Consider the following 13,855-nt stretch of genomic DNA (forward strand, 5'->3'; position numbering starts at 1 on the left):
ACATCAGCTATTTATAACGGGTTAATCGGTACATTAAACACGCTCTCAAACGCTTGCGCGCTTACCGAAATCGAACCCGTTATTACGTGTAATGGTGGTATTTGCAATAAATTAACACTTCACCGGTATACACCCGTGTTATTAACAAAATTATTACCGAAACATTCCCCCCTACCCGTGTATTTGACACGAAATAGCGCTTTATAACTGGGAATTCGGTGAAGTTTTACGCGCTTTCTGACGCCGGGTGAGTATCTCAATCCCACATGTTATTGCGTATAAAAGTGATATAAATCATATTAAACATTGCTTATTGAACATTTATCAATCACTATAATTTAAAGCGCAAAAACAACACAGTAAGTTTGGACATTGTCTGATATAAAATTAGCGTTGTATGAAATGGAATACGGTCAGGCTATTATAAATTAATAAGGCTACCAATATCAGACGCTCGCGCAGGTACCGACTTCCCCGAAGTTACCGCATTTATTGGTTAACTAATATCAGTAATATTGACTCTTTTACAATAGTATTTATCGATACGTCTTTATTTAAATAATAACAAAATGGTTTTCACTTGTTTCTGACACACACAGAAACGCGATTTTTAACGGGGATTTCGTAAAGTTACACGAATTGGGTAACATAATTCTCAATTATTTTACATGCACACGTGACATAATACATACTTAATAATGCTTAGTTATTGCTTATATGACAATTCAAGTTTGTGAAATAAATTAATGTTCTATAAAGGGAATCTCGGTAATTCCTGAAGCTTCCACTCGCTCTTGTCAAGACCGCATTGCCGCGTTGGAAATGGTATACATTTAAATCATCTAACTTATCTTTCTGGATACCAAATGTCAGAGTTGCATTAACCCTTTTTACACCGTTTTTGCCATATTTCATTTCCGTTTTTTAATCCGAACAAAATAAACGAAACTCGTTTAAAAAATGATATCTAGGCATTCGAGCTCCTAGTGTGGATTAAAAGCGTTTATTGGTGACACCACATGAGTGCAAATGTGTAGATACCGTTAATAAGATAATATATCACATGTCACCTAAAAATAACATGTATGATGTCAATTAAGTGCATTACTATCAGAGTAATAAAACACAGCATGAATTAGGCTTCATGCTGGGTTTTATTTCTCTTTAAGTAATGCAGATGAACCTCGCTTCTGACCTAGTAACTGATAAAACTATTTAAAAAAAGTGAAATATTATGTGATAATCAGATCGATAAAATAAACTATTTAAAGCTGCTAGTATATCCGATAAAAATATACTATAATTGTCTTTGACAGTGTTGACGTTCAGTTGGTCGTGGTGACGACCGCATGTATTTATACATCTCTTACACTTCTCAAGATCGCTTTTCGGCTTTGGAAACGATATAAATTAAATGTCACCAACTAATCTTTTAGGATATCGATTGTCCGAGTTACATAATCCCCATTGACACCGTTTAAGGATGTTCGATCGTTTTGTGAAAATTTTCAAAATATCCGGAATGCTATAATTTTTTGTATGGTGATTAATGAATCTGTATCTGAAATTACAACATGTAATATAAAATAAAAAAGAGAGGTCACAGTGAATAATTTTGAGATAACGAAGGTTTTTAAATGCCATGTGCGTTTGAAAAAAGGTCATGTTTGCGGGGCATATATTTGGGGGTACGGTAAAATGTTTTTGTGTAATACATTTAAAATGGCATAATAGTATTGAGATTGCATTAGATTAGCAACTGTAACATGTGTATTATCATAGTGAACAGTTTTAAAACCAAAAATTATGGAAATCGTAAAAAATAATGAGAAATAAGTATGACTAGTTTTTTGTTTGTTTTGAATTTTTTATTGCACAGTTCAAAATAGATAACATGCAATACAGATACATATTTCTGTTGATGTAATATTCATATTCATTTGAAGTTCTCAATAATTAAAGGAAACTAGCTAAGCATTAAAATGAAGTAAAGACATTGATAGGTCACCGTGGATTTTTTTTTGCTATAGACATTTTAATATGGACTTAATTTCAAAAATACAATGACTAACATTGTAATAGTAATTAAAACATATCTATATAATAACTGCTCCATAACAATCAAATTATCAACTGAAATGTGATCCACGTAGAAATATTTATAATGTATATTGTTATGAAAATATTTCAGATGTAACAACTGTAAAAACAATGCTGATGTTCAAATAAACATCTAAAATTACCCCACCCACCTGTTACCCATGTTGTTGGTTGTAAATTGAACATATGTATTAGGTATTTTAAAATTATTTTTAGAACTGTGTGATGTGTATTTAAAGACAAGAGGCCATGATGGCCCTGTATCGCTCCACTGCTGAAAAAAGACTGAAACAAATATTCTCCGCATGTGCAGATACTTAAATATAGGCCCTATTTAAGCACATGTACAATTTTGTGACCACCTGGGCTGGGTCAAATTTAACCCCAGGGGCATAATTTGAGCAAACTTTGTAGAGGACTACTATATCTCACTCCATACAAAATGTGGTGGCCCTAAGTCTTAGATGTAGAGTTAAGGACAAGAATATTTTTAAAGTTTTCACAAAATAAGCAAGATACAAGCGTATATAATGTTCAATTTTGTGACCCGCGGGTCAGGGTCAAATTTGACCCAAAGTAACAAACTTGGTAGATGACTATAAGATGTTCCTGCATACCAAATTTGGTAGCCATAGTCAGAATGGTTTTCGACAAGATTTTTTAAGATTTCACAAAATAGGCGCTTAATAAGCGTTTATTAAATTTTGTGACCCCCCGCGGCAGGGTCAAAGTTGACCCCAGAGGCATTATTTGAACAAATTTGGTAGAGGTTTATAAGATGTCACTACAAACCAAATTTGGTAGCCCTAGGCCCAATAGATATGGACAATTTTTTTTTAAAGTTTTCACAAATTAAGCACTTTATAAGCATATGTTCAGTTTTGTAACCCCCGGGGCAGTTTCAAATTTAACCCAAGGGGCATACTTTGAACAAACTTGGTAGAGAACTATTACATGTCACTACATACCAAATTTGGTAGCCCTATGCCATACTAATATGAACAAGAAGATTTTTTAAGTTTTCACAAAAAATGCCTAATATAAGCATATGTTCAATTTTGTGACCCTCAGGCCAGGGTCAAACTTGACCCTAGGGGCATAATTTGAACAAACTTGGTAGAGGACTATAAGATGCCACTACATACCAAATTTGGAAGCCCAAGGCCCAATGGTTATGGACGAAAAAATATGTGAAGTTTTCACAAAATAGACCCTATATAAGCATATGTTCAATTTTGTGACCCTGGGTCAGGGTCAAATTTGACCCCAGGGGCATAATTTGAAAAACGTTGAAAGAGGAACATTCCTGAGAAATTTCATCACAATTGGACCAGTTGTTTAGGAGAAGAAGATGTTTAAAGGAAACGTTCAGGCACGCACGCACGACGGACACAGAATCATAACATAAGCCCCGCTGGCCTTTGGCCAGTGAAGCTTAAAACAACAAAGAATACAATAAGCTGGGCAATTATGTTTCACACACTATCTGTGGTTTAATGCACTGCCAAAAATATCTTACAACTTAGGTGAAACATGAGAAATACAACTGACATAAGAATCACAACTATGTTCGTCATCGAGAAGGAAAAACAATTATGTAACAGCTATTAGATTTCATAGCTTATCTATATACAAGATGCAAATTACAATTGGTTAGATGTCAGGCAACAAATAACTCGCTATTGTACATATTATTTTCTCTGATTTTGTTACTCTGATTTGTCCGTTTGTAACCTCTGAAAGGGGGCTCCTCAAACCACTCAGTCCGTTTCTTTTTGATACAGGACTCAAATGTTTAAGTTGAAATACACTTCCTGCAACTTTCCTTGCAACACCTTGACTTATAACTTTTGTATCAATTATGGTTTGTAAAGATTTGATGTTGGAAGCAACATTTAGTTACACATTGTATGTTAACACTGCTCGGTAAAAGCTGAATGAATATTTGTTAACAATTTTTGGTCAAGAGGAACAGAGTTCACTAACTTTTGTAAAGCTAAAATATCCTGTATAGCGCCATGTGCCATGTATAATTCACCAATGACGTCTTTAACTAAATGTTCCCGCTGATATGATTTCATATTTGGTAATATTTCCTTTAACATTTTTAAGTATCTACAAAGCCACAAATATTATGCTGAAACTCAAACATTTTTCAACAAGTATGGATAGCACGGAGCAACACTTTACAATCAAAAGACTCTATATTATACCCAACTCAAATAATTGGTGAACATTTCTGTAAGAATGTTATAAAACTTGTCAATGCAGATTTGATGGGGACAGCTGTTACTGTTTGTCTCTTGACAAGCATAGAGTCGCTAACAACTGTCACTCCAGTTATTTCTGACGCTTGCAAGGAAATCTTCTTCTCATGCATCACATATGTTGAAAATTGACCAGTTGAATGCACTGCAGCTATCTGAATTATGTGAGAAGTGTGCTCTGAAAAAACAAAACAAAAATTTTTAATAGAAATTGCAAAAAATCCATTTTAGCCCCGTTAATCACAGAGCCCTGGGTCGCTCCCCCAAGTACAATGTAAACTTCTTAAAATACATTTGAAGTGTTTACAATAAATATAAAAGGGAAAAACATTGCCCCCTACCAGGACAGGACTTTTTTTGAAGCTTAATGTGAACAATCGTAGAAGAGGTTCCTTCACATTCATTCTCTATGCATTGTGGTTTAAGAGAATTTTCAGTTGAAGGGTTATTGATCGGAAACAATTTTCACACTTATTGTGACCTTTGACTAAGTGACCATAATTTAAATGGGGGTTATACACTGTCCAATCCCTATGCACATGGAGAGTAAAAAGCAAATCAGTGGAAAAATTGACAAATTATTGATCGGAAACTTAATGATCTACCCACAGACAAACATCCAGCAAAACAATATTAACTCTCTCTTCCAAGGGGGGCATAATAACTGTTATTATGAAAATTGAAACGCTCTTTTCTTCCATTCATGGATATATCAAAGTAAGTTGTTGGCATCGAATGATCTTATGTATTCATAAATCTGAAGAAGCGAAGAGAAGAGTGTTTAAATTCTTAAATGATGCACAATAATATACTAAAGCCAGTTGTGGGTAATGTAACATTGCATCATCTATGTGGTATTTACTATCATTTTATCAATAAAGATTAAGAATGATGTATTATATGAAAGCAAAATGAGAAATTAGTCTGAACATAACTCTTGTTGCAATTCAATCATATGCTAGGTTGACCAACAATTCACACGATATCTCTGACACATTGAGTTACTCAGCAGTAGCAGGTTGAATTATGTTATACATGCAAGTAAATATGTATATTTTTTAATAGAAGTTCAACTTTGGAGATTTAGAGTACCTAAATACCTGAATTGGACCAAGATAAACTTCTGTATGTGCAACACTGTGAATAAGGAATATGTTAAAAATAAACTTTACCTAACCCTCTTGTTTCCAAATCAAAGAAAACAAATTCCTTCCCAGTAGTGTCTAGCCCTGCTGGACCAGGCTTGGGTATAGGTGGGGGTATAGTTGTAACTTCAACGTCTTGGTCCACTATGTTTGAACTGTATGTTGGTCCCGCTCGTACTTCTTGCACTGTGCTTTGAATGCCTGAACAGAAAAACAGAATTTCAAATTGGAAAATTTGCTTGCACCTTCATGGGTTATCTCCGATTTTTATTTAAAGAAATGATTACACAGCACATTAATGCTTTTACAATAATCAATTTACAAACATTAGCATATGCTTTTAAATGTTACTACTACTTTGCATATATAATTGATGGATCTATTGATCCAATCTACAACAAGAAATGTGTCCACACGACACGGATGCCCCAAACTCCAACTTTGTAACTATATAAAAAAATAATCCATACAATTGTAAGAAACCCAGTTGGGTGAAGATCGGATGAAAACTACTTGAATTAGAGAGCAGGCACGAAAAGTGTGAGGGACTGACCGACCCACGGACAGTGCGAAAACTATGTCGCCAATTGGGGGCATACAAATGAAGAATACTGTGTTTTAAATATAAAATGCTCATAATTAAAAATACCGTTCGAGTTTTAAGTCTTATGCGTCACTGTTTTGCTGCACGAGTAACAGATATAGCCTTTCTTTTTTTGTGCTGAAGGTCATGGAGAAGGGCCAGTTTCGATGTGAAAGTCCCAGGTGAAACACCCAGTTTTTGATTTACCTGAAACAGATTGAAGTAAATGACAGAACAGTTGACAATGCACAATGCTAGAATATGCTTATGCGGAATAAAATAATATGAAATAATGTCACTAATTTACAAAAGTTACAACATTTTATAAAACCTAGTGATCTACATACACACAAATAATAATTAATTCAAGCCCTTTATTTTCAAAACCAATACGTATTTGACAAATTGAGAATATTTATGTTTTGTAAACTTGTAAAATTTCATATTTATTACCGGTATTAATAACTAGGACTGCAGGAAGAAAATAAACTTATGTCACTTTAAAATATACATGTTTAACTAAGGACAACCATTCACATTCTACTGTAATTGTGTTTACTGGCAGTAAATCAGACAAACTATGAAGGAAAAATATAGCAAGTATCATATAAAAAATGTATGCATGTAGACTACACGCGAATTACTTAGAGATAACTATCTGAATGTATTCAAAAGTATCAGTAATTTAGACAATAAATCATGATATAATGCACCAATGTACCAAAAAGACAAAGAAGTCTTACCCAAATGCAAGCTTTGTGATCATGTCATAAACTCTGCCATGTTTCCGTCCAGTAGCCACATTATTTACTGCACCACAATTGCAAAACTGTATGTCCAAAACACATGCCTGTCCGAAATCCCTGCTTTCTACAGTTTTAAGTAAATTCATGGGCACTTGACAAGCACTGCATGCTAAAAGCGATTCGGTCAATGTGTCGAGTTCAACGACACGTCTACCAATTTTATATCCAACTAGCATCGCTGTTGTCACATGTGGTCACGCTTATCGACGAACCGATAGAAAAATCGTCAAAATAACAGTGGTCATACCGGAAATCCTGATTGTCGGTGGAAATAGTCTTTCTATTGAAATCCACATTGTTCTTTTGAACGTTGTTGTTTTCAATACCTTTTAAGTTTCGTTTTGTATTCCGAATTATATCCAAATTAGACATTTTAAATGAAAATTATTAAGCCAAGTATCTGATTCTCATTGTTGACAAATTATCGTTTCGTTATCAATAGACGCTTGTATTTGCACAGAAAATAACATCTACAGCGTAAGCAAGCGTTTCATCGATGTCGATCACGAAGTGACGTCAAGCAATCGAACGCTTGGTTTCAATGCAGTAAATCTCGAAAATATGTAAATGCCGAAAATTTAAAGGCGCATAATCAAAACAGTATAACTAGAATTTACACTCGTTTATTCCAACCTAATATTTTAAAACCGTGAAAATATATAAAGGTTTTTAATTTTCACGATATAGTGAATCAATTACCGTAAAGTGGAAACGATCGAACATCCTTAACCATTTTTAATCGTTTTTTTTTTAAAGAGGAAAACAAAAGAAACTCGTTGGAATAAAAGTGAACCTAAACATGTAGCTTGTGTAGAAAATGGCGGACAGGTCGTTGCTAACGAGTGCGCCCGATTAATCGATCGCTGATTGGTGGATCAATTCTAGTGGGCGGAGCGATCATAGATAAGGCGTCATGTCAATAGTCGGCTTAGAAGCTTGGTTAAGAGGCAATTAAGATGTTATCAATAAGGTCGCGCACGGCGGAAAACAGGGCGGCGGCCTTTGAAAAGGGCAGCGTGGCGCTGATTTGCTTTGAAAGGGGCAGCGAGGCGCTTCAAAAAAGCGGCGTCGAGCCGCGCCACGCTAAAACAGCGATTAAATTATGCATAATGACGCACTTCTGTTGCTTTAGAAAATGGCGAGTGATTTACCTTGTCAATATCTATGTACATAGTCGAACTATCTTTTTTTAAGAAGACGTTTTGTCGGAAGATTTTTATTAATTTTGTATGTGTATGCATTATAATGAACAATGGGTAACTATAAAACAAATAAATATATAAATAAAAAAACATTGTCATTGACATCGAACGCCTATAGTAGTTACCTGTCTCTTTGACATTTTGATTAATTTGAAGGTGTCCAGAATGTAAGAAAACATGGTTCCATTCTGAAGATAGCCCATATCAATCGGTGGCAAAGTCGAGTTTATTTATTACAACTTATGTCAGAAAATTAATTAGGAATACACAGTTGTCTTGAGCTTGATCGTCATTGATCGACACAGTCTATACATTTCTACCCTTTGATGATGCATTATCGAACCTTCTTTTTTAACTAGTTCGTATTCTATGATATTATTGCGTGTCTTTCGGATGATTGCTCGTACGTACATGAAAAGTTTAATAGTCTTGACATTTGTTGAATGACACTGAACGTGCACAGCATCTTATACGTTTGCTTTACTATTGTAACTTTGTACTGGGACCAATGCCTTTGTACTCGTAGCCTTATTTAAGTTTGAAGTGTAAACTTGATAACCGTTTATAGTCATGAACACCTGCCAAGGTCGTTTGCGATGCATAGAAATGACTCATCTATAACATCATACAACAGCTATAAGCTTTTAATACCGTGTACAGCGATTATGTCTGAACAGTTATATTGCAGTTTTAAAACATGTGGTGTACTATTAAAACAATTTACAATAAACAAATCTAATTAATTACGAATTGTTTATTATGTACAAGTCAGATAATTTATAAATGTTTCATTTTCTATTTGTAAATGTAACTTCAGAATATTTTGTTTCATGTAAAAAACGTGTTTACGTTACCTATAGTACTAATGTGGCTTCATGGTTGATAAGTATGGATGGTAAAACTAAAATTGTGTTATATGATGACATTAATGTTATACCTATTGTTGGCAACTTTCATAACGTAATAATGTTTTGATTTGTAACCGAGGCTAATAAGTTGTTTTCTTCTTCTACATAGTTTAATAACGTAGCAATCGTCGTAGTTAATTTAAAGAACTACGCGAAATAAGTTAATACAACACTAAAAAATCAATTTTAATAAGGTTTCATGCCAAAAGATTTCACTGGCGATCAATTACTTTGTACTTTGAAACAGTAAAAGTATGTTACTACGTTGTACAATAGCTATGTTTGTTTGAACATTCATGTGAGACCTATATATGTCGTTGATTTTGACTGAGGAACCATTGTCTTTGGCGATCGTAAAAATGATCTCATCAGTTTACTCCTTTGGTTTTTCATTTTTATTGCTTATCAAAAAAAAACTAAGCCGTATTCTGTATGGATTAACATTTAAGTTTTGATTCAAGATAAGCAAACTTAGAATTATTTGTGAAAAAGTGTTCTTTATCACTGTAAGTGAATTCTGTAGTGGAGCTTCATGTTCTGCCACTTCAGCATAGACCATTGACTGAGTTTTATTTCTTGACAAACGGATTGTTGAACTAGTATCTGAATATAAACGTCTGCTATAATTGAAGCTGAATGACCGTGTCGTTGGGCAGGGGTTGACTGCAGAGAAGGCGGGATGGTAAAACTGACTTAAGACTCAGGGAATGCCTCTAGTGTATAGTAATGGCCTGTTTCAGGTGAACTCGTGTTGTCTGTAAAGGCTCTAATCACCGTTATGTCGAGGTCGGTATTAGTTGTATTGAACATGAGGGGCTCAAACAAGAGAGAAAAAGTAATTCCTCGTTGTATGTCTAAATCAGCCTAACCACTACCCGAGCTATCAGTGTCTGATTCAGTAGACTGTTTTCTGTTTCGTCTCTGCGTAAACGATACTTTTTTGCTCAGGGGAGATATCTGTTCCCTTCCTTTAGCTTTAATTTGTTTGTTTTTTACAGCAATTGTTATTGATACAATCGGAAAGAATACGTGTGTCTGATTTTTTTCTTTGCCCATTTGAATATTCTGCTTTATAAATACATTAAGGTGTTTAATTAGTTTACAGTTATATTTAAATCTTTCTTTTAGACATTTGTTTACATCGGATCTGGTGAATACCTTTGATTTAAGAGAAACAAACCAACTGGATTAAGTTAGTTAAACGTTTGTAATATATCTTTATTTTTAAACTTTATTTTAATTTTAGAGCAAAAGCAAGTAAGAATACGCGCTCGGTTCCTTGTCTGGAAAACACTCTCCAAGTGGTGATATAGCGGGAACATCTCGGTTGCAAGACGGAAACACGATTCATTGTAGTATTGCGACCTCTTATTTAAAATTATAAATATAAGTGTTGAGTACATTCCGAGTACAAACAAGTTTATGAAATAAAAGACTAAATTTCTCCTCCGAAACGAAATCAACCTACCTGTGGCCTTTTAAGCCGACAGTTTTCAAAATATGCCACGGTCATGAAATCCAACTTCCAGCTGGACAAAAGGACGAAAGGCAGGCATTACGAACAACCTTATTTCAGTATATCCAGTATAGTTGACTTCCAGGAATCGGTTTTATTTTGAACATGATAGTATGTCATGAAAGGATATTACATGTATTCCGTAATTTATCAACACAAAATATCTAAGATGACGTATGTTGCCCACTTTTATTAATACAATATTATGTCAAATTAAGTAAGGTATATTATGATTAATATAAATAAGCATTACATCAAAACAAATCTATATTTAATATAAACAAATAATAGTAACAGTTAAATTTAACTTTGATTACAGTTTGATGCAACATCAAACAAACATAAGTATATTCTTGACACAATATGAATATGGGTAAAATTCTATAATAAACACATGTTTAACTGATTGTGTATTATATTCAATAGCAGATATTAATATATGTTTATGTCATATTCATACAAGAGAATCTGGTGAAAGAAAAACACATTTAAACAGATGTTCGTAAAACAAGATATCGAATATCAACTCTACGGTTCCATAAAGCCAATCATTTAAAGCAATTAAATATACCTTTAATATTGATATTATGTATATGGTTTATGTTTTCATATTCGTTACACACAAATTATCGACATATATTAACTATGCTCTTCCCATTTGCAACAACGGAGAAGACCTAAGTCGCGACCACACAAAAATATTGATTTAAACAATCTAAAATTGCGCCTTGTGTCGATTATAGGAAAAGATCATTAAGATTTTCGTCATTTGTAAGGCAATCTTATGAAATACCATCATTCCGATGTACTTGGTGTGATATTGTACACGTATATCGAAACTCGAAATTATACAATATCAAACAATGGTTTATCATTTCAACAATCAAATGTTTTCTTCAGTAAAAATAATCAATATATCAATTCTAATTAATAATGTGTGACCCGAAGCATGTGCAACCGTACATAACCCGAAACAAGCTAATGCTTTATTTACATTTCGATGATATCTAAGATAAAAAACAACTATTTCGTCTTTGGAGCACCGCGTGAGAGAAAGATATGTACAAAAACGGAGTCATATCCCAAACAGATACAATAAAGTCACACTAGCTTTTTATTGTGATAACTATTAACAAATTACACAACAGTCATCTAAATGGTCATTGTATCACCGGAACTACAGTTGTAAATCCTCAGCAAAACGATATTTATCGAATTACTTAATAGTTCAAAGAAAAATGTGTTTAGAAAATTAGCCATGTTTTGTTTAAAAGGCTTTGAAATGCGAGAAAATGTCTTATATATGTGAACATGTTTCATTGTAGAATATTTTATTTACTTGATTGTATTTGTAATTCATTGATACACTTTGACTATACTGTGTTTACTTGTTTATCAATGGTCAGTGGCGTTTTGCCGTTTTTTTCCAACAAACAATCTTGAAACTTGCTATATATTATATATCTTTCATAAAGCCACTAAGCGTATAATAATGTAATACTTGTTGCAAGCATTAAACAACTTTTTACATTATGTGGTCACCCAGTATCAACGTCTTCCATGTGACATTCTCACTTAAACATGTTGTATTTCATTCTTTGTTTAATCGATCTTCTTTCGAATGATGTATATTTTGTATTTAATTGTAACGCATGCTGTTATTGTATATGTATGTTAACGACGATGAGCTGTATATGCTTAAGTCAAATAAACTATTCTGTTCTGTTCTGTGATATTAAGGAAGAATGGATGAGATGAATGCTCTTTTGAAGACGTTATGCATGACAGCATATATGTTGACTGGCTAAGTTTATACTCTGGAAATATAACATGTCAACAACTTTGTTCCTTTAAACAAATGTTTACATAATTGTAATTATAAAGTAGGTACTCGAGAAAAATCACTGTGCCTATACGTATTTATTTTGCTTTTTATTAATTTTACTGTTGAATGATATATTTTGACTTATAAAATAAATCGTTCAGTGGTTTAGATGAGCAAAACAACCGAATTAACAATAAGTTCGCATCAAAACTTAATTAATTGCAAACAGGTTCATCGGCAGCTTTAAAAGAAATAACGGTAAAACGAATGAATATAAGTGTGTATAAAACTTGAACGTAAATAGAAAACGTCTACAATTTAACTTGTTGAATTATTGATGAAGGAGACGGAAAAACGTATTGATATTAACATATTAACTGTTTCGTAGATACTTACATATCCATTCACATGTTTGTGCCCTGGAAACACGAGTACAATTTGAGAGTAAGAACATGTAAGTCATACATTAAATCACAGGAAACATCTCGAACAAACAATAAACAAACCATATCAGATATCGAAAATTCATCGATACCAAAGCATGAGTAAATAATACGCGTTTCCAACCTGATTGGATCTTTAACATGTTATTGGGTAAGAGTTTTGAGTATTAGTTTTTATGTACACATACTTATGACAGTAATGGGGGTTCGAATGACATTGAAATCGTCGCAAAACATACATTCAAGTTATGCGAAATGCGCTCTACTAGCTGAAATAGCCGAATACCGACTCGCTTTAAAAAAGAATCTAATGGATTAACATTGGCGCAAAACAATCTTTGACAACAAAGAGGCGACAAGATATGTGTATACTATTAAGCAATAACAATTATTTTGCTGAAAGCGGAACATGAAATCTAAAGAGACCCGATGTATATACTTTATTAATAGACTAAATATGCAAACATGTACCTCGAATATAGGGTTTGGCCTTCTTTCGGTCACTGGTCGCTGAATGCGATACTGAAAGCAAATGGAAAAAAAAAAGAATTAAAAGAGATAAAAAAAAATAGTGTCAATTGTTACTCTGGTCAAAATTATGACATTATTATATTAACCATAATCAATACAATAATAAACAATTAGTTTAAGATATAAGATATGCATGAATATACCGCTTATGAAATTAGTATTTCACTATGAAATCTAACATTTGCATAATTCGTGTTCGGATATCAATACAACTAGCAATTTATACGTAAAACATAATAAAATAATACATAACGAAATATCGGGCTGACATTTTGCAATTATCATTTTGTGTGTGTCAACTACGAGATATCTTCACATGTACACTATAATAATATCAAAGGCATTTATAATGCAATATGGGTGTGGTAAATATCGAATCCAGAGCGAAGTCGACAAAAATTATTATGTCACGAAACTTGCATACGATATGAACTAATCGCACATAGCAACATATAAATTGCCGGGTAAAACATATAAACGTTATCGCACGTTAAACTAAACATTACACTTTTGATAAGTATATCGGATT

At 33.3% G+C, this 13,855-nt stretch overlaps 1 protein-coding gene and 1 long non-coding RNA gene across 2 annotated transcripts in view; both read right to left on the reverse strand.

Annotated features, from left to right (window-relative positions):
* Positions 1–1,890: 1,890 nt before the first annotated feature.
* On the reverse strand, positions 1,891–7,479 carry LOC127859415 (uncharacterized). The gene is made up of 5 exons (XR_008039365.1): positions 7,149–7,479; positions 6,839–7,079; positions 6,162–6,302; positions 5,540–5,713; positions 1,891–4,545 (listed from the first exon to the last, which is right to left on the reverse strand). It is a non-coding gene; the product is annotated as an uncharacterized LOC127859415 (long non-coding RNA).
* Positions 7,480–10,702: 3,223 nt separating this feature from the next.
* LOC127859616 (fibrillin-1-like) overlaps positions 10,703–13,855 on the reverse strand; it is a 30,986-nt gene continuing 27,833 nt past the window's right edge. The window contains exons 38-40 of the mRNA XM_052397119.1: positions 13,267–13,317; positions 12,749–12,771; positions 10,703–12,344 (exon numbers count right to left, since the gene is read on the reverse strand). Coding sequence (XP_052253079.1) covers positions 12,757–12,771; positions 13,267–13,317 — 66 coding nt within the window. The 3' untranslated portion in view covers positions 10,703–12,344; positions 12,749–12,756. The remainder of the gene's footprint in view (positions 12,345–12,748; positions 12,772–13,266; positions 13,318–13,855) is intronic.

The sequence above is a fragment of the Dreissena polymorpha genome, chromosome 15, assembly GCF_020536995.1.
Source record: "Dreissena polymorpha isolate Duluth1 chromosome 15, UMN_Dpol_1.0, whole genome shotgun sequence".
Lineage (NCBI taxonomy): Eukaryota > Metazoa > Mollusca > Bivalvia > Myida > Dreissenidae > Dreissena > Dreissena polymorpha.